Here is a 25,109-nt window from a genome sequence, read left to right as displayed (position 1 = left end):
TTTGGGAAGATTGTAAAATAGAAATAGTCACTATTTAAATGTACAATAATATATAAAGCTTCAAGCATTCTATACCTTCAATTATAGCAATTATCATCTCAATATCTAATCTGTACTGCGATATACGCCACGGCCGCCACCACTCTACAGTGTAGATCCACTATAAATCCGGTTTCAGTCGATGGAGTCCGAGGTAAAAAAAAGTCTGCGCATATGTACGCCGTACATACTCCGTACATACTCCGACATATAACACCTGGAGAAGGTCCACAAAACTTCTTCCTCTCACGCCCTTTGCTCCATCCATCCCCCGCACGCAAGGATGTCTCCCCCAGACCAAGATACCGAAGCTGTTCATAGCGAGGGTAGACCCTCATCTGTCAATGACAGTGACTCTAGCACGCCTGTCGATATCTCCGCCGCCCTTGAAAAAAAAGAAAGCGAACGCGCTGACGGAAAGCGCGAGCTGAAGGAAGCAGATTGCTATGAGATTCTAGGATACTGCTGGCCACGATGGAAGAAATGGACCTATCTGGTCGCGGTCGCGTTCGTTCAGGTTTCCATGAACTTCAACACCTCGGTCTATCCTGCTGCTGTCAAAAACCTTTCTGAGGCTTTCAATATCAGCGAACAACACGCTCGCACAGGTCAAATGGCCTACCTAGTTACTTATTCTATTGGTTGTGAGCTTTGGGCTCCTTGGTCCGAGGAGTTCGGTCGCTGGCCTATCCTCCAGCTCTCTATGTTCTTGATCAACATTTGGCAACTCCCTGCTGCCCTTGCCCCCAACTGGGGCAGTCTTGTTGTCGCTCGTGCATTGGTTGGTTTCTCCCTCGGCAAGCTATCGTCTTGATAAGTTGATATATTAACATAATATAGGGTGGTCTCTCTACTGCTGGTGGTAGTGTCACTCTCGGTCTTATTGCCGATATCTACGAGCCCGAGACGCAACAATTCCCTCTCGCATTCATTGTTTTGTCTTCTTGTCTCGGTACCAGTATTGGTGGTGTGATTGGAGGCCCCATTGCACGATGTAAGCAAACCACTCTCTTTTACTTGCACTGGTTTGCGACCTCTTGCTAACATTTATATTTTAATATTCAGTCCTTGATTGGCAATGGTTCTTCTGGATCCAACTCATCTTCGGAGGAGTCACTCAGATGATCATATTCTTCATGCCAGAAAGTCGTTCGACCATTATCATGGACAGGGAAGCCAAGCGCCGCCGCAAGACCGGAGAAGATCCGAATATATACGGACCCAACGAGATGAAGACCCCCCGCATTTCCCTCAAGGAAGCCGGCAGGATCTGGGCGCGTCCATTCTACATGCTTCTGCGCGAGCCCATCGTCCTCTGCTTGTCTCTTCTGTCCGGTTTCTCCGATGCTCTGATTTTCACCTTCCTCGAAAGTTTCGCCATCGTCTACAAGCAAGGATGGGGCTTTGGTACCCTCGCACAAGCGTGGGCAATTATTCCCATCAACGCCGCCTACTTCATCGCCTACTTCAGCTACTTCCCGTGGTTTATGCGTGATCAAAAGCTCCGACTCAGACATGGCGATGCCGCCATCCCACCTGAGCGCCGTCTCAAGTGGCTGCTCTTCCTCGCGCCGCTTGAACCCATCGGTCTATTCGGTTTCGCCTGGACATCCTTCGGTGACTCGAAAAACGTCCACTGGATCGGATCTATGATTTTCTCCGGCTGTGTCGGTATCGCCAACTTCGCCATCTACCTATCTTCTGTCGATTACATGGTCGCTTCTTATGGTGTCTACTCGGCTTCTGCGACGGGTGGTAATGCTTTCGCGCGTGATCTTCTCGCTGGTATCTCGGCCATGTACGCGACGCCCATGTACACAAATATCGGCGATAAGTGGCATGTTGAGTATGCAACCACGATTCTGGCTTGTCTCTCTTGTCTGGTTGTGACTCCCATCTATGTTTTCTACTGGAAGGGACCGCAACTTCGCGCGAAGAGTAAGTTCGCTTCTACACTTGCTGCCGACAGAGAGCAGAACAATGGTCGGCGTGTCAGTCGAATCAGTATGGAGCCTCAGTATTGAGTGTCTTGATCTGGACATGCTGGTTCATTATTAGAAGTACATGAGATTATGCACATAGATTTGTTTTCATGTTTGTTATGTATATATGACTCGTCATGGATAGACGGAGGACCCCTTGATGACCTTGTTATTGACCACCTCATGACTGCTATATAATCCCGGGGTTGGAGTTTGTTCCATATCTCGTTTCAGGTTGATTAGACGAGCTAGACTCAAAAAATATACCATTTTATTTCAACATTCATATTTTTGGATCTAGATTTCGTCCCGTATTTAAGAGAAGATATGATCGACCAATGATCAACGAAAGAAGCCTGGAGCGTACTGCAGCTCGGGTGGGGACATATGATGAATGCAGCAAGGATATGCACCATTCTACATCCACGCACTTCCCTTATTTTAACACTGTTTATCCCCCTTCCTCGCGCATCCAACCCCCCCTAACCACATCACCGTCAAAATGATTACAAGCACAATTGAAATAGCCGCGCCGCCTGCCAAAGTGCGCGAGATCGTATGTACCACCTTCGAGGCTCGAATTCTCCGCGAAACAAGCTGACCAGTTATCGCGCCCCTAGTTTCTCAACTTCGCAGCATACCCGGAATGGCATACGGAATGGCTGAAGGGGATCGAGCTCAAGGACAGCACCAAGACCCCGCAAACACTTTCCTCAGGAGACAAAATCGAAGTCAACATTGAGAACTTCAAGTTCGTCGCTGAAGTCAAGGTGAGAATAACGCTTTTCCCCGATCATAAAAAAAAAAACAAAGAAAAGTAAGCTGAAGATTATCAACACCGAAGGAGAACACCGAGAGCTTGTTTTCTTGGCAAGGCCCGCCCGTGTTTACCATTGCTGGTTTGCATAAATTCCATATCGAACCCGCCAATGATGGTGCTTCAACTGTTTTCACCCAGTCGGAGGATCTCAAGGGTCTCCTTGCGTTTATTATGAGCCCTTCTCTGCTTGGAAAGAAGATGCGTGCCCATTTCGATATCTTCCACAGGGATCTTAAGGCCCGCGCTGAAATGGCCTGATTGCGGGGGCTGGATTTGTCGCACACGCACAGTTGGTTGTTTTGTGCACGCACTTTTGGATTTGAATTTGGGTTGTGTTGTTGACCCTGACACATGGCCGCATAGTTATATCTTGACATCTTGGTCATTTTTTTTGATAGATGATAAACATGGAAGTTTGATGGTATGAGGAAACCACGCCTTGTCATGTCACATAGACTGCCCGAGCGAATTATATTCCTCATAGTGTAGCAGTGTGCTCGCCAACAAGGGCGCGATTGACTCGGTCCAAGACCGGTCCTCAGACGGTGGTGTAGTTGTGGCACGCCTTAAAATTGTAGCCCAAGGAAACAGGTTACACCTTACACTTCTGGCCCTGAGTCATATCGACCCAACATGGGAGGAAACATAACCCTGATAAAAGACTGACTGGTCGAGGGCTGTGTGAACACCCGCCTGGCAGAGATTGTATCACAGGTAGCCATCGTCTTTCGGGTCGTGGTGCCCATCATGATAGTGTCGCGTATGACCAACTTCTTCGGTGTTCGAGGCCTTTTGACACAAGTCGTGTTCTGCCTGTAGAAATCGTTGAAACAGATTGCATTTCATATAAATTCCAGGCTACTGCTATATGGCGACACTGATATCGAGAGGTCTGATAGTACCGATTGATCCGCAAGGTTGAAGACAGTATCCCAATGTGACCGAAAGAGATCTTCACTCTGCGGTTTCTCCAACCACAGCACAGTTTTGATATGGACGAGGGTGTCACTAAAATTTTCCAGTTGTAGAGCAGCAGCTATATTCCGTGCCCTATTGATAAACCACCGGTGATGAGCTGTGCCAGCTGAAGCCACCATTCCGACCGCCCCAAACCAGACATCAAGTGAATCATAGACACGAGACGTTGACGCAAGATGCTCGAGGTTCTCCATAAATCGAATCATAATCTTATTTAGTATTACTGCATGCGAGTAATATGTCGGTCCCTGGGTGATGAACATGTAGAGTATGATACCATAGCGAATGGATTCCGTCATTGGCGAGGTCGGGGGTATTGTCGTAGCTGGAGCGGAGAGTAGGAGTCGGTGTATGACAAAACAGGTAAGGTCGTGAAGTTGTGTGGCCGGGAAAGTTATATTGCGCGCTCGCTGGAAAATGTTGCGCAGACGATTGAAGACATTCTTAACGGCATATTCTACTTCAATGGTGCTGAGATCAAATAGCTGATCGTCAAGCGCGGTCGAGTCAAATTGCCATTCCGACGTGGGAGGGATGCCATCTCCAATGCCGAAGTCATCCTGGGTCTCAAATTGAGGATGACCCATGATGAGCATCGATACCCTTTGGAACTAGTGAGCATTGGTCCTCTGAGTGGCTAAGGGGTTGGCTTACCAGCTGACCATCCTCGCGGTAAGTGGGCTTGTCTGCCTCACTGCGTTGATGCCACCTCTCATATCGACCAGCCTTTTCAATCCGTTAACGTGCATTTCGCCAACCTTTGTATTGCCTTTGCCGAACTAGGAGCCATTTAGAATCAGGATAGGTTCGAATTATAAACAGTGGGGAAAGAGGGTGCTGATGGTATTATCTCACCTCGATAGTTGCCAATGTGATGACTGAGTTCATAGTCCCATCTTGAACAGCTAGTGACATGGATTCAACTTTGCGTCGTAGTAAAGCCACAGAGTCTGCCATGAGAAGTTCGGACGTCTGAAAGCCTTTCTGAGCCAACAATTCTTCGTCAAGACATGCCGTCTGTAGAGAGACATGGAATAGTACAGGATCCCCCAGGGCCAGTGGCCACCAAGAGATCAAAAAAGGATTTGAAGTCGCATTAAGGTCAAGAGGGTAGTATTGGAAGGCGATCTTGTGGAGGACTAGATGGGTAAGCCAAGCATTCATTGGCAATGCTTCCTTAGAGGCCTACATACAGCTGTAGATCAGACGTTGAACGTGTTCCCGAGGAAGTCTAGTCTGTGGATACGAATCAAAAGGATCGAGTGACCCAAATCTGTAGTTAGTTAAAGTGCCGGGTCCATCTAGCGGGTTTGTTGATGCTCCATTCTGCCATCCGGGAGTTGCCGGCCCAGCCGAGGGTTCGTTCGCGTAAGCGCACTCAACTTTCCGCTTGATGCAGCGGGAACAGCGCGGTGTGCGGAGATCACAGCTAGTCTTTGATTTGGCACATGCAGCACAGGACCGGCGGAGAGATTGGCGCATCTTGCGAGGATATTGGTCGGCATCCAAAGGGGGGAATGTGTTAGCTTTAGGAATAGCTCAAGCTGGAACCCCACACCGCTTTTGTGATTAAGATGCAAGCCAAAGAGTTGGAAATGACACAAACGTAAGTCTGGACAGAAAGTCAGTTCAATGTTGAACTTCCCAAGCGATTATTCCGTTATATGTGGACCTCAGGTTAATGTCCCGAGTCCAAATCAAAAGAGGACTAGACCCCGCCTTACCCCTGCTTGGCATCGGAGTCTAGTCCTAATCGGGTAAATTGTATAATCAGTGGATATGGGCGCAGTATCCAGCCATATCATGCCATTACTAAGAAAACCTGCCCACCGTATTGTCTGTCTATTTTAAAGAAGAGCCAGTTTAGCAACTTCCCCCTGTCATCTACCATCATGGACTCCAATATGGCTTTTGAGATCGCCAACATCTCAATCGCTCAGAATGAGCTGCCGCAGATATGGCCTTCCAACCATCCCCAGTTTGGAAGCTACTTAGTGGCCTACTTCATGAGCCTGTCATTTTGGCAGTACGCAGTGACTTTTATAATTGCCATATTAGTCTATGATCAAGGTAAGCAGAGCTTTCATGATCGTAAGAATCTGCTGATGCCCTCTCTAGTGATGTATATAAAACGCAAAGGCTCTATAGCTGGACCTCCGCTCAAGATTCCGCTCATGGGTCCATTTATACAAGCCCTGCACCCGAAGTTTGAAGGTTATCTTGCGCAGTGGGCGAGTGGACCACTCAGCTGTGTATCTGTCTTCCACAAGTAAGCACCCACCTCTGTTGTCGTCTGATCGGACTCTATCGAACCCATGAAACTATTAAAACTAACACAACTCAATATAGATTTGTTGTGCTTGCTTCCGACAGAGACATCGCCCATAAGGTGTTCAAATCTCCCACATATGCCGAGCCATGTATAGTACCCATCGCAAAGGATATCCTAGGTCACAAAGCATGGGTCTTTCTCCAGGGTAGAGATCACACCGATTACCGCAGAGGATTAACCCCCTTATTTACCAACAAGGCCATGGCTACTTACCTGCCGGTGCAGGAGAAGGTGCTAGCCGATTATTTTGGCAAATTTGTCGCCGCCAGCAAGGCGAATCGGGGACAGCCAAAGGAATTCATGACCATGTTCCGGGAGATCAACTGTGCAATTTCATGCCGCACATTCTTCGGCGATTATATCTCCCAGACCGCGGTCAAGAAGATTGCAGACGACTTTTACCTTGCTACAGCTGCCCTTGAGCTAGTCAACGTGCCTCTGTCAATATACATTCCGTTCACCAAGACCTGGCTTGGGAAGCGGACAGCTGACGCCGTCCATGCCGAGTTTGCAAAATGCGCAGCTGCGTGCAAAGCAAATATGGCGACCGGCGCGACACCAACGTGTATCGTTGACCATTGGGTGCGGCACATGATGGAATCCAAGCGCTACCGCGAAAGAGTTGCCGCAGGCGAGACAGACGCCGAGAAGCCAACGAACATGATCCGCGAGTTCACGAATGAAGAAATCGGAGAAACCTTGTTCACTTTCTTGTTTGCTTCTCAGGATGCGTCGAGCAGTGCCACGACTTGGCTATTTCAAATCCTCGCCCAGCGGCCCGACGTGCTCGATAAATTGCGTCAAGAAAATCTGGCCGCTCGTGGTGGGGATAAAAACAAGTCCTTCGATCTTCCCATGCTTGAGTCACTCACCTACACAAACGCAGTTATCAAGGAGCTCCTGCGTCACCGTCCACCTGTTATTATGGTTCCATATCTTGCGACAAAGAACTTCCCTGTCACGCCAAGCTATACTGTCCCCAAGGGCGCCATGATCATCCCATCATGTTATCCGGCTTTGCATGATCCGAATGTTTACCCTAATCCCGATAACTTTGATCCCGAGCGTTGGATCTCCGGAGATGCCGAGTCCAAGACTAAGAATTGGCTAGTATTCGGTGCCGGAGCGCACGATTGCCTCGCGAGAAAATACGTGCCGTTGTCTATGGCTGGTATGATTGGGAAAGCGGCGCTGGAACTTGACTGGAAACATCATGCTACGGAAAGATCAGAGGAGATTCGAGTTTTTGCTACACTGTTTCCAATGGTTAGTACCGCTATTAACCAATTTTCTAATGTTATTCCGCTCGTGCCTTATACTGATTTTTGATACAGGATGGGTGCCCGTTGGTGTTTACGGAGCGTTCATAGAGGTGCTGTAAGTGTTGATTGGTATTTATCGGGATATAATTTGTTTCTACATCCTATAATCTTTCGCAGTGATATAATATCCCTTGTGAAGGCAGTGCTTGGAGTTCCGACCTGTACAGGCGGGCTTATCGTGGTATATTTATCTCTCTCAATTTATTGTACAAATACATATGTGCCATGCTTCAAAATTGTGCACATACTTCACAATCCTGGACTTACTGTCATGTGCTCCCTTCCTTCGAAACCATGCAATTGATCTTTTCAACAAGCTCAGAAGTCCCATAAGGCTTATGGATGATATCATCCATTCCAGCACCAATCATTTCCTGTTGTTGTTCTTCTCTGATATTCGCGGTGAGTCCCAGTATGGGTACATGTCCTCCAGTTTCTTTTTCAATGTCGCGAATTGCTTTCGTGGCACAGTTGCCGTCCATCACAGGCATCTGCTGGTCCATGAGAATGCAGTCGAATGTGTCATTCTTATTTGCATCTACTGCCTCTTTTCCGTTGCTCGCTTCCGATATATCAAATCCCAGTGTACTCAATTTGCGCGAGATTATTCGCCTGTTGAGAACGTTATCCTCAACCAAGAGAATACGCTGACCGTCGCCGGTTAGCTTTTCGTGATCACGATGAGACAAAGGATTTTGATTTGCCCGTTTGATCTGTTCGTTCTCGACCTGGCGGGCTATACTGTGGGTGCGAATTGTGTTTTTGTCTTTCGGGCCACCTGGATGTGCCTCAAAGACGCTATCTTCGGCGGGGGTTTCCGGTATCTGGGGCTCTTCCGTGGATTGATTGACACCACTCATTTTATTTCCCAGTGTCTGGATGTCAACACAGAGTTTATCGATCACAGATACACCAAAGCTTTCATCCACTTCAACACCTTCGCCGGTTGTTCTGCGCACTTTGAAAAAGAACCCAAAGGTACTCCCGTGGGATTTCTTGGAGCTCACACCAATCTCACCCCCATGAAGGTGGCAGAGCTTCCTACACACATTGAGACCAAGGCCAGAGCCACCGTAGATGCTCTCGGTTTTGGGAGTTGCTTGGTTGAAACGCTCAAAGAGCCGTTTCTGGGCATCCTCAGTGACCCCAATACCCGAGTCCTTGACAGCGACCATGATATATGCCACTTCGCCACTTCCCCATTCGGATTTGTTAGTCGCGTCTTGACGGAGCGCGGATTTTCCTGAATCGAAGAAGACTATATTTGGCGGATACGAGCTTGGACGTTCGACCGAAGCACCAACTGAGACTCGGATCGATCGCTGACCATCCGATTGGGCGGTGAATTTGATAGCATTGGAGAGTATGTTGACGAGAACCTGGCCCATTCGATCTAAATCTGCCATTACCCAATCAATGTCACATTTAGAATAGGAAACATCGGCCTTGTATTCAAAATTTATCTTGTGCTTTCGGAGTTCAGGTCGGAATATCGCCATCGGAATGGTGAGATGCCGTTGTGGCTGGACCTTTCGTGGTGACAGCGGCAGCATTGACGCGTCAAGTTTTGAAAAGGTGAGAACATCATTGACGATTTTCTTTTGATGTCTGATGCAGAGACTGATTGTCTCGGCTGCCTCGGTGATGTTCGTGACTGAGATTTCATCCGGCTTCTTGTTATAGATTGCCTCTTGAATATCCTCTGTACAATGAACTATCGCAGATAGAGGATTGCGAATTTCGTGGCTGATCATATCGATGAATCGCTCTTGTTGCTTCTTGCGTTCCTGGGCCTCTTCCGCAGCCTGCCTCTGTAGGAGTTCTGCCTTTTTCTCCGGGGTGATATCTGCGATTGTACAGATAAATACGCCGCCGTCGCCTAGTCCAAAACATTGTACATCCTTATCATCCAGTCGATCCAAAGTCATCACGCACCATATCGAGTCCGGGTCGCGCGTGTGGTATTCGAGACGTAGCGGTTGTTTGGAGGTTGCTACCTCGCGATACCCAGTAGACACCCGGTCATAGTCGTCTGGATGGACTGAGCGTAACCAACACTCGGAGAAGTTGACGCTAGGGCATGGGATGAGTTCCCGGAATCGGCGATTCACGGAGACCAGTTCATATCGATGGGTGAGGATGGCGACGCCGTTCGGTAGGATGTCGGCCAGCTGTTGTGCCGAGACATTCTGATTGAAAGTGAACGTCATGTATTTCTTCGCGCGGAAGCGGGCTTCTTCTAATATCAACAGAAGAGAGGCGCTGATCGAAACTCTGCTCAATTATGTGTTACCCGCAAAAGGTTCGGGTGGCGCGCATGGCAGATGAGGCTGAACCGTGATCATCGATCTTCCCGAGATTTTGAAAATTGTTTTGCGACTATAGGTCAATATGTAAATCGATATGTGCTAGCTTATATGATATTTCGCAAGTGTAAAGAGTGAAGAACATGACGATATATAATACAGTACGTCATTGTGGGTTCCCCTTCGATCTACTTCCAAAGAGGAAGTATTCTCCAAGACACTGTGATTGGCGAAAAAGAAGCGATGGCCACCGGTGTCCACTGGGGGGGGTGACCCTGGATGCTTGGCAATGGCCCTATATCCTGACGTCATTTGACTTCCAATAGCCGAGTAACGAGTTAAGGGGAGCCTCGGATATCTAAATGATTTTCATGAGATCTGTTTTGCCGCGCAGGAGGCTGCTAACGACACAGGGCTGGCTACTGTTGCCCGCCGAATCAGGATGTAAGTTTTTCATTGGAATTTTCAACCTGAGTGCACTCTGTTTTTCGACAGTACTAACATATTGTAGGTCTGCTGGTTCTGGCCGCAATCGTAGCCAACGTGATAGTCAGTCCCGAGATGCCTCGGACGGCTATAGATTTGACTGAATTGATATTATGACACGATCTATGCATTTCCTCTTCGTTGCCCTCAAGCGCAAACACCCCCTTCTGCCACGACATGATCGACACGATACCCCCGGACTATCTACTTGATTCCACACATTGTCTGACTATCCATATATGGGGCACCCAACTTGACCATGGTCAATTGAATGGCTCTTGTCCACTATATTGTGCATCGCTCCTTTCAAGGGCGTAGTAAATTTCGCTGTATAACCAGACTGGACGCCGGCAATGGGTATTTCAAGGGGAGAAAAAGAATATCATGTAATTGGAGGCTTAATTTCATCCCAATTCAACTTGCAAACAGAATAAAAGAAGATTTATCTACACATTCAAGTTAATAATATAGCCTCAGACCTTGGGGAAATTGTGCATTTTAGTAACAGTATGTGTAGCTTCATGTTCTTTAAAGGTCGTCAGAATATACTCAAGCCCCTTAGTACACATAAAAATACGCGCAATTATATTCAATGTGACATTGATTTGATTTTACCATTTAGATTTGATTTTCTCGTTACTTTCTCACATCTTTATACGCGCTTCAACGCCACCTGAAGCTGTACCTAGTATCCCCTGGATCCCTGTTTTGCCAGATTATCCATTTTTTCAAGAATTCAGTGCTCTCTTTGTTTCAAAAGTTTCCCTTAAAGCCACCATTCAGCCTCCAGTACACACCGGATAGAACGTCTCTGTTCCTGATATCCGCCCCACCTGGTTCCCGGAGATCGCGTAGCTCGCTCTATTCCCATGAGCGTTACAGAACGTACAAGAATACACCTGCATACAAGAGACTCTAAGTTAGTCCAATATTGTTAAAGGGGGCGGATACTGTATGAGCTAGTATGCATACCAGTCCATGGGATCAAGCGGAACCAGCCTCTGATAAATAAGATGGTTGATTGAAAGTGAAATAAGATGTACTCTCGGGAAGGTTGAAATACCCCTGAGTGCTTACGGTACTTGGAGTTACGCAGGCCAAGTTACCTTGAAGATAAGTTACAATACAAATGTGGGTCAATCTGTAACCCTCGTGTCTTAGCGGTAATGTACCGCTCCATTTCTCCGACAAATATTCCGGACCTACTCCAGGGATCAGAGGTATATTAGGAACTAGGTAACCAACTTATTTGTTCGGTTTTGTTCCAACTTCCAGCCCTCGTCTTCGGGTCTAGCACCCCGAACAATGCGTGCTCCACGGCATATTCATTTGCTGAGGAAGTCAACTTTCACTTACCCCTGCTCGCGGTTATCGTCACCATTTCTACCAAGAAGGTCATTCGGTGTCTCCGAATGTTTGAATGTTAAAATGAATCAATTATCTATCCCGACTCAACCGCCTTCAAACTTCCCGGCATTCACCCCAGAAGAGCTGTCCAGCAGACGAGAATATTATCCTTCTATTGCCGATAGCATCAAAAGTAGACCTTTTTGGGGTCTACCCATTTTCCGTCTGAGCTATGGCGATGATGGGCTCTGGAATGCATATATGCAGACTCTTTACGGGGAAGCGCGCGAAAGTTTGCGGCAGGCTAATCAAGAATATCTGTTTCCCTACTTCTTTTGCCCTGTCTTCTCAGATCCCTCTCTCCAAGGTTCTTCTCATGACACGATCCGTGAAAAATTCACCCAATGGGTCGTGGACTCCCGCGATCCCCGAGGTACGCCAGTTCGATCGGACACAGGCTTTAGCAGTGGCGCCCAGGAATCTGCCTGTCTTGTCGTGAATGACGACTGTTTAAAGAAATTCAATGAGCTCCAACATGACGAGGAAAACAGGGAGACTGCGCCTATTGTCGTTCTAACTAGAAAATGGGATGTTGAGATGTACAGAGGTTGGCATAGAGCGGAATACACCGATGGTGTGACCCACAAGCTGAATGCAGAGGAGCATAATGCCGAATCTGAAGATCCAGAGGACCGATACTACCCGAAGGATGAAGATTATATTCTCTTCGATGAGGTTGATGGATTTAGAGTTCCTGTCTTGGGATGGATGTGGGCGGAGATTGGGTCAATCGCAAGTTTGTACCAGGATCTCTCACAGCATGGAGATCAACGAGAATCATGGTACAAAGCCTATGCGCGTCCACCTAGAGTGTTCCCTGACGAAGAGGATGGGCATTGGAAACTGTAAATTATAAATCTACCTCCATGCTCCAGGGCAAAGAACTTAACCAGTCTAATCTAAAGCATCTAAATCAGGAGTTTTGATCTCATTCAAGTTGTTGTAAAGAAGGTCGAGGGTGGACTTCACAATCTCCGAGTTCCCAGGGACAATCAGAGTATTCGTGTATGCAGAAGAAACCACTGCGATGCGTGCTTCTGCCCATTTTAATGACTCGGCCGCTGCATGCTCGAAGTAGGCTTTATCGAATTCTTTCATAATCGATGGCATACTGGTCATACCCGGCACATAGGTTGCGACATTCTTCGTCTCAGTATAGATGTTTTGACGAACTTGATTGAGTCGTGCAAGGACTTGCGCATTGTTGAGGTACACCCACACCGCGATAGGCATACGGATCGGATCGAGAAGCTGGTCTTCTGACGTGCCATACTTTACCGCGGTGTTCAGAATCTTCTGCCACTTCTTCAACTCGATAACACTTTCAATTGAGCCAGTGAACTCGAAGTTAGAATCATCCAAAAAATCAAAAACCCGACCCTTGTACAGATTCACATTAGTAGCTGTACGGATCAAGCCGAGACGATTTGTGGTGGATACAATTGCATTGAAAAGACGATCATTCATGATGGAAGAATCGCCGCTGGAAATCTTTCCTGCCTTGGCAAGGTCCGAAACTGCGTCCCTGGCGTATTTCAGGAAGTCAGCTTGGTTGATTATAGAAGAGGCCATTTTCTTTCCTGTAGGGAGAACCCCACTAAGGGCCGTGGCGAAGAGCACGTTATTCCTATGAGAATGAAGTAAAGTCACAACATACCGTAGCCACAATAGCCACTGGCACCACAGCAAGCACCATTACTGCAGGGGTTAGATGCTGAGCAGCTGTACGAGTCGTCTCTTCTTATATGACTGCTAGAGAAAAGCAGGCTCTTTTTAGGAGCTGAAATTTTTGACAAAGAAAATAGGCTGGCATCCGGGTAAAAAAAGTGAGAGGATAGGATGATCAACACTGCAATGAGTGAAAGTAGTATGATATAACGGCGAAGGCCAAAAAAGCCAGGAAATTTATTAATGAGCGACATTTCCCTAGCTTCGCATGTCGAAACGCTTCATCCCACAGAAATGCACAATCAAATTGAAAGAAGATGGGGCAATGCTGATTTATAAGGGATTAATACCATATTATTGACTTGATCAAACCCGCTATTTTGAAGAACCTTCGTGCAATGCTCCGAGTCTCGCCTAATTGCGCCGACGCAGAAGTAGTAGAACTCGGAGCAAGCTTAGAGGGCTCAGAGTTCAGTTTAAATATAAGCAGTACTAGTGCCAATGCCTTCGCAGTAGTGCTGTGTAGTATAATATGACTCCTTTCACTCTGATTGATACATTATAGACCCTTCATAGAGGGGTCTTCACACTTGGGTTTGAAATATCGGTGAAGAATACATTGTCCCTATTTAGCTTCACTGCGAGACATTTTATAATCGCTACGAACAAGAAAGTAGAGTGAGGAGTTTATACGACGCCGAGTCCTTGCGGCTATGCAAAAGCACTAAATAATACTGCAACCTAGGGCCCGCGATTTATGTATCAAAAAGGTGAAATATATGTGTTTCTGAAGCACAAGCAATAAGAGTTACATGTCAAGTGCCAGGCCGCGAATTTTTTAAAATTGTATTCGTGTGCCATAAAGGCTTTCCAAGTCTAGATATAACAGTTGATTATTACGAATCATCAATGGCTGCCCAAGTGGTCAGAGCTTTTGCTTGACTGGCGATCAGCTTGGCAATGCAGGAGAGAATCTTCTCATTGCTCACGTTTGGCGCGGCAACGGCGATCCTAGGGTTGGAAGGGTAATTTTACATAAGTACAGTCAGTAGTTTATCTAGTATTAATCAATTTGACAATTCTAGTTAAAAAATAAAACAAGGAATTTTTTTTCAACTGCCATGATATATATATGTATAACGCCTAGGGACAGTGGTTTCTCCTTCATTAGAGAGCGGCACTCCGTACGAAGTGCAGAATATGCAAAGTACTAAAAGCAAAATCGGGGAAATTTTGGAAATTTCGACCCACTCCCACTCGGGGAAAAAGTAGAGGTCTAGAAGATGGCCTGTGGGTGATATACGTGGGATGAGCTGTCGGGGCGGGAGAGTAAAAATCAGAATCGGCGTGGCAAATGTCAAATTTTGACCAGATACCAAAAATATAGAGAGAACATAATTTTTATAAAGCAAAGACAAATTCATAGCCGAATTTTGTATACCTCGTTTATCCGAGCCCATATAACTTTAGAAAATACCTTGTAGCCCTAGAAACATGAAGTTCGCCCACAAGCCCTACCGGGATCCCGTGGGTCTTAGCGCTCGGCCCGATAACGTTTGCCGCTAAATTTCTTTTTTTGAAAAATTGTAGATTTCGAGTTGATTTCGAGTTGATAGCCATTTTCAAGACGACATTGATGCGTTGTCTCTACAAGCGGTGCGCAGCAAGGCCACGCAGCATGTGTATTGCGTTATCAGTGCCATATTTTAATCATAAGAATCCTACGCTATCTCGCATGTGCGAATGACAGGGCCAGTGATTGCCCCTCTCCACTCCTTGTGGGTTCATCCTGGGTCTTCTATCTCAAATAGGTAACCCGAGAGAACATGCTCCAGTCCAAGATCTTGCTCGAAAGAGTAATCCGAAAGGCTTCACTCCACTTTTTAAACTGGATCGATTGAAGATTTTGATTTTTAGTTTGATAGTAAATCCTATATTAGTATGAAAGTAGGAGCCAGTGCTACCCTGACCATCCGTTTTCATCTGCATTCTATTTCCACAATCATAATGGGCATTGTTGACTATTTCAGTCGCCCGCGTGGCCATCAGGCACATGGTGGTGATGAAACACCTACCATGGAACCCCCGAAAGTGATTGAGCCTAATATAATTTCTAGTCCTGACTTTTCGGGCGCTGTGACGCCTGCGCACATGCTCCCTTCGCCAGCTGGCAGTGAGGATACTCTTATTTTCGAGAAGATCCCGCATCAGTTCGGCCGCCTGGGTTCTTGGAAAGGATCTTTGATTTTGCTTGTCACCTCCGGCTCTCAGTTTCTAGACAATGTCTTCATGACAAGCGCCAACATAGCCCTGTCCTCTATTCAACAGGATTTTGACGTGTCTAGTACTGATTTGCAATGGATGATATCTGCATACACTTTGTCATTCGGTGGCTTCCTTTTGTTAGCCGGTGCTTTGTCTGATCGGTATGACTCCTTCTCCCATTGTCTTAAGACTTGACACAATATTAACCTCCACAGGTATGGAAGAAAGAAAATTTTGTGTCTAGGTCTTGCCTGGCTTTCTGTGTGGACTCTAGCCATTGGATTCGGGCAGTCGTTTATTCAACTCACGGTGTTCCGTGGCATTCAAGGAATTGGAGCTGCGATGACTGTGCCATCTGCTATTGGAATCATCAGTTCCTACTTCAGTGGTGTCGATCGCACCCGTGCACTGTCAATCTATGGAGCCTCGGGAACTCTCGGATTCTGTACTGGCCTCATCTTTGGCGGTTTCTTGACCTCTTCGTTGGGCTGGAGATACATCTTCTATCTGATTGTCATCATCACTGGGTCCTTGGGGATCCTAGGCTTTATCGTTCTCCCAAGCGATGTTCCCTCCGAAAAGAAGCACGAAAGAATGGACTACATTGGTGCAGTGATGTCTACAGCAGGTCTGATCCTGCTCCAATTCGTCCTGTCCAGTGGTGGAACCTACGGCTGGGACCAGCCGTTCATCATTGTTCTACTGATCTTGGCGGTTTGTCTTCTCGTTGGGTTCACAATCTTCGAGAAATACGTCAGCAACCCTATCATGCCCCTTTCTTTGTGGAAGATTCGCAATTTCGCCGGTCTCTGGGTTATTGGTTTCAGTGAGTTGGCTATTTCCCGATTGTTCTTTGAGTAATGCTAATTATATATAGCTGGCTATGGCACCTACCAAAACGTTATCTACTATATCGTCCTTATGGCACAGGAAGTGGACAAGCTTTCGGCTGGTGATACCGCGCTTCGCTTCTTGCCTATGGGAGCGATTGGCTTCATTGTTTCTCTTGGAACAGGGAAACTGCTCGAATTTATGAATGGAAAGCATCTCCTCATTGCCGGACTAGTTCTAGCTGTGGTCGCCCCCATCTCAAGTGCTTTGACTTCCAATCCTGAAGCAGGCTTGTATGTATCGCCATTTTCCTTTGAATAAGACTATACTAACTCTCACAGTTGGCTCAATGTCCTCCCCACATCTCTCATCAGTATCTCATCCGTGTCTTTTATCTTTGTCACGACGAGCACTGTGGTACTTACAAGTGTACCAGTCGAAGTCAAGAGTCTTGCTGGAGGAATGGTGAGCTTCCTTTTCCTGTATTCCAATCTTTATATGCTAACATCCTAAACTAGCTCAACACTGCTTTCCAAATCGGCTCTGGTGTTGCATTGGCTATCTCAGCGGCTGTTACCAATGCTGTCGACATCCAGCAAAGACACAGTCTCGCAGAGCAATACGCCACTGGTCTTTGGTGCTCTGTCGGTCTAGCCGGGCTAGGGTTGATAATCGGTTTGTTTGCGGTTCGGCACAAAGGGATCGGACCTAAAGACAGATTGGGTGCCGGCCCAGTTGCCATCTAACGACGTTTTACGACTTGTTTTTCGGGTTTCTCTTACAGAGGGATGATAGATAGATAGATAGACTTGTTATTTCGTTTTTTATTCGATATTCATCTTTAATCATGATGGATTTAGCGTTAAGTTAGCACGGCAGGGAAATGAGGGGGCAAATCTAAAGATTGCGTTTGTTTACGATATCAAAAGGCTCGCACACAAGGATGTAGTGCTCGGAATACCCCCGCTTTAGGTCGAGTGTAGAAAGTACCGCACCGGGAACTCCGCGGACTTTCCATCGCAATAGGAATTGATAGCAATAGGAATTAATATATAACTACAGTTCAACTTTGGAAATCTTACCTTCCTTGGTAGCAGTGCGAATATCATCACCATGAATGGAACTGAGGAACGAACTAAACACGAGGGAACAGAGGACAGCATGACCCATGCTCCTCTGGACATATCTCAATCTTCTATCAGCAACCATGTAAAGGTGCTCATCATCGGCGCTGGTAAGCCTTCTTCCTTTTCCCGACCTGTATTTCAAAGTCGGAACTTCCTGGCTAATAATTGGCATCTTCCTAGGCTCGACAGGTCTCGCGCTGGCCCATGGATTGAAAAAGGTTGGAGGATCGCAGTCATGTCAAATCTGCCCCATTAACAGGACCGCAACACTTTAGGCCGGGATACCTTTTGTGATTTTCGAAAAAGAAGAAGAAGAACCGACTGGTAAACGAAGCTGGAGTATGGGACTGCACTGGGGCTATGAACCGTTGCAATACCTTGTGCCCGCAGACATTATGGCTGGACTCAAGGAGGCACAGGTTGACCGGCATGTCCCTATCGCAGAAAATAATCCACTACCCATGATCAACGGTGAGACTGGAGCTCTGATCACCGAGCTCAAGTCGTCCAAAGTGTACCGCTTGCGCCGAGACAAATTCCGGGCAATGTTGCTTCAAGGTCTCGATGTGCATTGGGGGAAGTCTCTTTATGATATTATTCACTCCCCTGACGGCGAAAGGGTCACTGCAAAGTTTACAGACGGCACAGAAGTCATTGGCAGTCTTCTAATTGCCACCGATGGTCCACATTCGACCACACGCGCACTGCTAGTTGGGGAGAAAGCCGCCAAAGTCACGCCGATTGATTTCGCCACGACCATATGTTTTACCCAGCATACGCGTGAGCACGCCCTTTTCCTGCGTGCCCATCCCCACCATCCGTTGTACCAAGTGGGCCCTCATCCCGAGGGTTATTGTGCCTGGCTGACCCTCCATGACGGAGACGATATCGACCACCCGGAAAATTGGACTTTCGGCCATTATATCTCCTTCCCAGAACCGCGCGATCATGTCAATAAACGAACCATGCGGGAACATGTTGCACACCAGAAGGAGTTGGCCCGTCGATTTGTTGACCCCTGGCGCAGTGTCTTTGATTGGATGTCCCCTGATAACGATGGCTGGTATTCCAAGCTTCGAAACTGGGACCCAAGTCTGCCGGAGCATCGGTGGGATAATCGACAGGGCCGGGTAACTCTTGCAGGTGATGCTGCTCATCCGATGACTTTCCAGCGTGGCCAGGGACTCAATAACGCTATGAAGGATGCTTACACGGCATGTAAGGCAATTGAGTCATTCTGGAACCAGGGTGACTTCACCATCGAGGAACGATCCGCGGCTATACAGGCGTACGAGGAGGAGATGGTCATGCGGACAGGCGAGGAAGTTCGCTTGAGTGAGCAAACCACTGTAAAGATACATAATTGGCCTAGTGTTATGCAAAGTCCCTTGGTGGAAAGTGGGCTGGGAGTCAAAGCTATGTAAGCAGATATGATAGAAGGCCCGGCCTAAGAATACGATGTGCAACATAGAGTCTAGGTGATATCACGTGCAAGGGGCCAGGACACGTCCAACCCAGGAATCCTGAGCTCCACATCACTACCACTCCCTATAGAAGACTTTCTGTTCAAATCTTCTCTGTTTTTCAATCCTTGCTATCTAATACTGAGTCTCTTTTGCCGATAAGAACTGAAATTTCCCCGAAATACTCTTCTCTATCCGGCACAATTACAATGCGGTCGAGCCAAACAGGGCCTCTTTCCTCGTCATCCACTGCTTCATTGAGCGCATCCAAATCAATCAATGGGAATCTATTATATACTCGACACTTCTAGCGATCAAAATTCTTAGGCGCATCCGACCTCGACAAGGGACCGTTCTCATGTTGACAGACCGACTATGCGTCAAGTACGGGCGCCATATTCATTTATCCGAAGCATCAACAATGCAGTTCATATCGCAACATACATGCATCCCTGAACCAAAGGTTTTGTGTTCATTTACTCGTTCTGGGCGGACATACATCGTAATGGAAAGGATTAAGGGAGATATGATTGGTAGGGGCTGGGTAACACGAAGCGAGGATTTAAAGATGAGACTGCTTTCTCAATTAGCAGCAAGGGTCCGTGAGATGCGGAATCTTCAGCTTCTAGAAGGTATTAATGTTGCTTCTGTTGATGGCGGATCGCTTTTTGACTGTCGTGTTCCGGGTCCTTCCTTACGCTTCGGTCCTTTTAATACCATCCAGGACTTCCATCGGCATTTACGTATGGGCATATAATTCGACTCAAGGCTTGTCTCTGAGGCTCAAGAGCTTATAAAACAACACAGCAAGTCTTGGCCTTTGATATTTACTCACGGCGACCTCAGCAGCCTCAATATTCTTGTTCGCGGGGATGATGTCGTTGGTATCATTGACTGGGAAACTGCTGGTTGGTACCCGTCATATTGGGAATATACTTCTGCCTATTAAGTTAACCCACAAAACTCTTTTTGGATCGATGAAATTGACAAATTTCTACAACCAATGCCCGAGGAGCTAGCAATGGACCGGATTCGTCAAAAATACTTTGGAGATGTTTAAGCAATCCTTGGCTGTGACTCATATAGGTAAATAGAATCTACGTTCAAGGTATGTGTCTTGAATACACGAAGAGATTAAGGGTAATTAATTAATTGATTGTGGTTGAAGTAAATAAGCTGCCATTGAAATCCATGCGGCCTTGAAAATAAGGCAACGAACACCTCCGGACCCACACTATCACGTGTATGTCAGATCCGCATTTGGACAAGCTCGATCGCGATGCATTCACAGCAAGCTGTTCCCGGCGAAGAATGTAAAGAGAGAAAAAGAAAGTTGCTGCAATGATTTTTCATGTGGCACAGTTTCCTTGGACTTCAACCATTCCGAGGTGGTGTGAATGACCTGATTCTCATCAATCTTGATTGTTGACAACGCTGCTCACCATGATCGCCAGGAGAAAGGTCCTTCATATGGCCGCTGCGGCGGCTCTTACTGCTTATATCTTCTGCATGGTGCTTTTCAAAAGCTTCGGAGATAAAACATGGTCCATCTCGCTTCCCGATCTCGATCTCTCTCGGAATTACATGGCCGATAGTGTCTTTGAACATATCCAGAACAACACTCTTGGGGTTAGACCTTGCCTACTGTCTTATAAACCTGATTGCTGATGGATATCAATCTTTAGTTTGAGCATATATATGCGATCAGTATGAAAGAGCGGACCGACAAGCGCGATTTCCTGACACTAGCAGCCTCGGTGTCGGGGTTCAAGGTGGAATGGCTCGATGGAGTGCGACCGGATGAACTAGCCCTCAAAGCCATGCCGGATGTACGCTTTCCAGATCAATAGTCTCCTAATCACATTCTCACGCTTTTTTAGGGACTGGACCTCTCACGGGTGAAGCCCACTGTTGTGGCATGTTGGCGTGCGCACATGAATGCATTGGTCAAGTACAGTCACATTTCATTCTCATTGCCCAAAGGCTATGCTGACACTTGGACATCGAAAACATCAGTGTGATAAGTAATAGCTATTCGACAGCTTTGATTTTGGAAGACGACGCAGACTGGGACGTGAGTCTTAAATCCCAGCTGGGGGAATTTGCGCGCGGGCTACACGCTTTGCAAGGAACCAAGTTTGTATCCAAGGAAGCGCCTTACGGAGTAGACTGGGATCTCCTCTGGATCGGCGGATGTGCCTCGGGCCCCAATGCCAACGAAACAAGCTTCTACGCTATCCCCATGGACCCCACAGTTCCTAAGGTCCACCACCGAGCCACCTGGGGCGGACCCACCGACAAGTGGAAGCAACAATATCCAGAATTGGCTGAGGACTCGACACGGTTTATCTATCGGGCTGACATGGGCTGCTGCATGTTCGGGTATGCAGTCACGACCAAGGGTGCTAGGAAAATTGTTTCCGCGCTTTCCATCGATCATTTGGATAAGCCGGTAGATGATGCCCTGAGTGAGTTGTGCGCGGGTGCGAATGGACGTCACAAGATTGAATGCTGGGCCCCATTTCCCAATTTGATTGGTACATATCGAAAGGCCGGCTCAGCCTCCCGGGATTCAGATATCGAGAGCAACAACGCGGCTGAATTTCACGAAGAGCTGGCCTGGAATATGGTATACAGTACCAGGCGTAATATCCACCAATTGGTTGCTGGTGAGGAAACTGTTTACTCGCAATGGAAGGATGAGGATGTGCCATGGTCGAGTAAAGCAATTAAGCATGGGGAGTTCGCCTATCCTAGTGGATATCTTGTCAATTAACCTTATCTCAGGTTTCTAAGTACTAGTTAGTTTTTAGTTTTTATGCAATATTTATACTTATGCAGACCTCGACATAATAACGTTGTTACTTCCTAGGGTTAATTAAACCTTGTTAATGCTAAATGCGGGTGAGAGGGTATCTTCGATCTTGGCTACCAAGATCATTTCAAATCTCCTTGCCTCCCAAAGGAGTTGTAACAAAAGGCGTAGTTTCGATTTGTAAAAGCAAATGAGAGATTAAGATACCACATAAGAACTGTAACCCAATTGTACAGTATCATTCCATATAGAATTCCTAATCCCTTGGCATTTGGGATTAAGTTTCGGGCTTTTGTGCTCTATTTCATACGAACTCAGATAATTGGAGTCCTTTAGGGTCGGCCCGACTGGACTTCTATCGGAATATTGTTGTGATCGAGGGGTACACTTGTTGTTGGGTCGTATCTTGTTTCTTTAACTACCCTAATGACCTAATAAGAGGTGCTTCATGTATAATTTACAATGTGCAACGCCTTGCTTTTCACTTTTATTATAGCTCCAAGATTTATTTACCAAATAACCATGTACTACATACGTTGTAACACATTTAAAATTCACTGTGGTGAGTTGAACATGCCTAGGCCCTCATGTGGGAGCATTCCCCTTGCGTCGGCTCTTAGGTGCCATTTACTCCAGACTTTGGTGTTTTCTTCAACAATTCTAACAAGCTATTTACCATTTTCTCATTTCCCTCTCCTGCTACTCTCCCTTTCTGGGCATTCTTGGGCCCTGTCACAAGGGCTTTTCCTGATCTGTCTTTCTGTTTCCCTCCAAATATTCTCGGCCTGACCACTGGAAGCCCTTGGTTCTAGAGCGAGCCGAAAGAATGAGTCCAATAGCCTTGCATGTTCTCCGCTGGATCATGTGGCTTGAACCATCCTACTTGGGCTCGGTGGCAATGAGAAGATAATGCACAAAACAATGGAATGCCTAGAGCGTGATACCAACGAGCCGAAATAACCGGGCCTCAACTATTCTCAGTTCCTTTAAATCTCGGGGATTTCATCAAGTTGACAGCGTCTGATAAGTCTGATTTGCACAGGAAACTTCGTCGATCCGTTGATCAGTGTCGATCTCAATCCTGCCGATCCATCATAATTATATTACCCACTGACCCTCACCCAGCCTACACATGCCACGCTTCCTCGGCCTTCGGGGCAATAGCCTCAATGTCGCAGCCATTCTGGGGGTTCTCATGCCTGGAATCCTCACAGTAGGCTACAACGCATCACTTCTGGGGGGTGTCTTGACGCTGAGCAACTTCGAAGAACAATTCCCAGAGATGGACATTGCCGCTGCCGATGATAAATCACATGCATCAACAATCCAAGGCCTTGTTGTGGCCGCTTACACAATAGGAGGGTTCTTCGGGACTCTCTCCTGTATATGGTTAGGTGACAGATATGGCCGCCGACGCACAATAATGGCAGGATCAGTCGTCCAAGTTGTTGGAGCTGTTTTGATGGCCAGCTCAGGCTCTCTCACTCAACTCACTACATCTCGAGTCATCATCGGTTTAGGCACTGGTGTTTTACTAGCCACAATCCCTCTTTGGCAGTCGGAGATATCACCTGCCAACAAGCGCGGTGCTCATGTCGGTATGAAGGGAATATTCAGCGGCTTGGGGTGTGCCATGGCTCTTTTTCTCGACTTTGGAATGTCATTTACCCAAGGCAGCGTCGCCTGGAGATTTCCTTTCGCTTTTGTGATGCTGCTTTCTATGTCTGTTTTGGTGTTCATCTACCTGTTACCAGAGTCCCCCCGGTGGCTAATCCGACAAGGCCGACTCTCTGAGGCTAGGGAAGTCCTGGCAGCTCTTGAAGATACATGTGTCGATGATCAAGCTGTGGAAGCAAAAATCAAGGATGTCCAAATCTCACTGGACTTGTTCGAGAAAAAGTCTCTTGGGCAAATATTCCACATGGGCCCCCAAAGAACTTTCCACCGAGCTATGATTGCCGCTTTGGCAATGTTATTCTTGCAACTCACCGGCTCTACGGTCATTACGTTCTACAGTACGTGCCCCGAATCTTCTATCCCCAATATACACCATGTATTGACATATTCTGTGCACTTTTAGCAACCGCAATCTTTGAAAATAACCTTTCTCTGGGTAATTCAACATCCACAGTCCTAGCAGCAGTCTACCAACTAGTCGGTCCCATTGGCGGGACCTTCTGTGTTTTCAAGATCGACAGACTTGGTCGCCGTGTATTGCTTCTAGGCAGTGCAATCGGAAATGTCGTCTGTCTGGCTTTAGTAGCTGGCCTTGGAACTCAAGCTGACAACCCACTTGCAATGCGCGGTGCTGTTTTCTTCATTTTCCTATTTCATTTCAGCTACATCATCGGATTTGGCGCAATACCATATCTCTACGCCGCGGAGATTGCGCCTTTGCACCTACGCACGACTATTAACAGCTTTAGCATCAGCATATCATGGGCGGTCAGCATCATACTCGCCGCTGTCACACCCATTGCATTCAATAGCATGGGACAGACATACTTCGTCATCTTCGCGGGGTGCAATGCAATGATGATACCTGTTATCTATTATCTGTTTCCCGAAACTGCCGGGCGCAGTCTCGAGGAAATGGATCAGATCTTCACTCTCTCGCGAAGTGCTTTGGGTCCTGTCAGAATTGCTCGGCTTCTTCAGCGCGGACAATCAATTGACCTGTCGGAGAAGGGACTTGATCCAAACTTGAAGTGTCCGGAGCTTCAGCTTCGCGAGGTATATTCGCCTTGATCCCTTTCTTACATTTGTGGAGTTATACATTTTCAATGAATAAGAATATAAACAATAGATATATGACGCTGAGAGCCGCACTTCTTTCTGATTCATTTCCAAGGAATTGAGGTTGTTTCACGCAAACGGTACACATTAACGCTGCCGATACAGTTCGCTTTCGCGTATATATAAAAATTAAATCTTTACGAGGTAACATACAAGGTAGCTCCCAAGTCAACGAAAGTAAAAGGTATGTATTGATTATTGAATACGCCCGGAGATGTATAGATGAACAGACATGAAACTAAAATAGAAGGACCTGAAACAGAAAACGCACAACACACAATACACTCTTAATGACAATAAATGCATGCGTTATCCACGCCAATTGGAGCTCTTATGCCTTCCATCAGGTACGGCTCGATGATTGCGGGCCGTGGCGTTCGAAGGAGTAAGTCCGCCGCTACTTGGAGCTACGTCACTATATTGGTTCATTGTGCCTAACGCTATTCGATAGACTGGCGAATACACCCCTTAC

The 25,109-nt window shown here is 46.9% G+C and overlaps 11 protein-coding genes across 11 annotated transcripts; 8 read left to right on the top strand and 3 right to left on the bottom strand.

Annotated features, from left to right (window-relative positions):
* Positions 1–322: 322 nt before the first annotated feature.
* On the top strand, positions 323–2,063 carry PEX2_082220 (Major facilitator superfamily domain, general substrate transporter; the record flags this gene model as incomplete). Its single annotated transcript, XM_016745492.1, has 3 exons — positions 323–820; positions 880–1,033; positions 1,105–2,063. 3 exons carry the CDS (start codon positions 323–325, stop codon positions 2,061–2,063), a joined length of 1,611 nt encoding a protein of 536 aa, XP_016595305.1.
* Positions 2,064–2,523: 460 nt separating this feature from the next.
* Positions 2,524–3,099, top strand: PEX2_082210 (SRPBCC domain-containing protein; the record flags this gene model as incomplete). The annotated part of the gene is made up of 3 exons (XM_016745491.1): positions 2,524–2,577; positions 2,642–2,791; positions 2,866–3,099. The coding sequence occupies 3 exons, from the start codon at positions 2,524–2,526 to the stop codon at positions 3,097–3,099; spliced, it is 438 nt and encodes a 145-aa protein (XP_016595304.1).
* A 450-nt stretch (positions 3,100–3,549) lies between these two features.
* PEX2_082200 (Zn(II)2Cys6 transcription factor) lies at positions 3,550–5,301 on the bottom strand (the record flags this gene model as incomplete). Its single annotated transcript, XM_016745490.1, has 5 exons — positions 3,550–3,654; positions 3,744–4,422; positions 4,474–4,598; positions 4,675–4,958; positions 5,013–5,301. The coding sequence occupies 5 exons, from the start codon at positions 5,299–5,301 to the stop codon at positions 3,550–3,552; spliced, it is 1,482 nt and encodes a 493-aa protein (XP_016595303.1).
* A 410-nt stretch (positions 5,302–5,711) lies between these two features.
* Positions 5,712–7,521, top strand: PEX2_082190 (Cytochrome P450; the record flags this gene model as incomplete). Its single annotated transcript, XM_016745489.1, has 4 exons — positions 5,712–5,889; positions 5,938–6,088; positions 6,169–7,417; positions 7,486–7,521. The coding sequence occupies 4 exons, from the start codon at positions 5,712–5,714 to the stop codon at positions 7,519–7,521; spliced, it is 1,614 nt and encodes a 537-aa protein (XP_016595302.1).
* A 221-nt stretch (positions 7,522–7,742) lies between these two features.
* Positions 7,743–9,683, bottom strand: PEX2_082180 (PAS domain-containing hybrid sensor histidine kinase/response regulator; the record flags this gene model as incomplete). The annotated part of the gene is made up of 1 exon (XM_016745488.1): positions 7,743–9,683. The coding sequence occupies one exon, from the start codon at positions 9,681–9,683 to the stop codon at positions 7,743–7,745; it is 1,941 nt and encodes a 646-aa protein (XP_016595301.1).
* Positions 9,684–11,570: 1,887 nt separating this feature from the next.
* PEX2_082170 (uncharacterized protein) lies at positions 11,571–12,521 on the top strand (the record flags this gene model as incomplete). The annotated part of the gene is made up of 1 exon (XM_016745487.1): positions 11,571–12,521. One exon carries the CDS (start codon positions 11,571–11,573, stop codon positions 12,519–12,521), a length of 951 nt encoding a protein of 316 aa, XP_016595300.1.
* Positions 12,522–12,566: 45 nt separating this feature from the next.
* On the bottom strand, positions 12,567–13,244 carry PEX2_082160 (uncharacterized protein; the record flags this gene model as incomplete). Its single annotated transcript, XM_016745486.1, has 1 exon — positions 12,567–13,244. The coding sequence occupies one exon, from the start codon at positions 13,242–13,244 to the stop codon at positions 12,567–12,569; it is 678 nt and encodes a 225-aa protein (XP_016595299.1).
* Positions 13,245–15,347: 2,103 nt separating this feature from the next.
* On the top strand, positions 15,348–18,987 carry PEX2_082150 (Major facilitator superfamily domain, general substrate transporter; the record flags this gene model as incomplete). The annotated part of the gene is made up of 8 exons (XM_016745485.1): positions 15,348–15,766; positions 15,821–16,431; positions 16,483–16,729; positions 16,778–16,901; positions 16,955–17,122; positions 17,499–17,670; positions 17,744–17,781; positions 17,839–18,987. 8 exons carry the CDS (start codon positions 15,348–15,350, stop codon positions 18,985–18,987), a joined length of 2,928 nt encoding a protein of 975 aa, XP_016595298.1.
* A 460-nt stretch (positions 18,988–19,447) lies between these two features.
* On the top strand, positions 19,448–19,783 carry PEX2_082140 (uncharacterized protein; the record flags this gene model as incomplete). The annotated part of the gene is made up of 1 exon (XM_016745484.1): positions 19,448–19,783. The coding sequence occupies one exon, from the start codon at positions 19,448–19,450 to the stop codon at positions 19,781–19,783; it is 336 nt and encodes a 111-aa protein (XP_016595297.1).
* A 686-nt stretch (positions 19,784–20,469) lies between these two features.
* On the top strand, positions 20,470–21,802 carry PEX2_082130 (putative LPS glycosyltransferase; the record flags this gene model as incomplete). Its single annotated transcript, XM_016745483.1, has 4 exons — positions 20,470–20,655; positions 20,712–20,855; positions 20,907–20,952; positions 21,069–21,802. 4 exons carry the CDS (start codon positions 20,470–20,472, stop codon positions 21,800–21,802), a joined length of 1,110 nt encoding a protein of 369 aa, XP_016595296.1.
* Positions 21,803–22,973: 1,171 nt separating this feature from the next.
* On the top strand, positions 22,974–24,589 carry PEX2_082120 (sugar porter family MFS transporter; the record flags this gene model as incomplete). Its single annotated transcript, XM_016745482.1, has 2 exons — positions 22,974–23,856; positions 23,922–24,589. The coding sequence occupies 2 exons, from the start codon at positions 22,974–22,976 to the stop codon at positions 24,587–24,589; spliced, it is 1,551 nt and encodes a 516-aa protein (XP_016595295.1).
* Between the last annotated feature and the right edge of the window lie 520 nt (positions 24,590–25,109).

Source organism: Penicillium expansum (assembly GCF_000769745.1).
Source record: "Penicillium expansum strain MD-8 chromosome Unknown contig275, whole genome shotgun sequence".
In the NCBI taxonomy this organism is placed as follows: domain Eukaryota; kingdom Fungi; phylum Ascomycota; class Eurotiomycetes; order Eurotiales; family Aspergillaceae; genus Penicillium; species Penicillium expansum.
The sequence above is the reverse complement of the archived record's forward strand: the minus strand, read 5'-3'. Positions and strand labels throughout refer to the sequence as shown.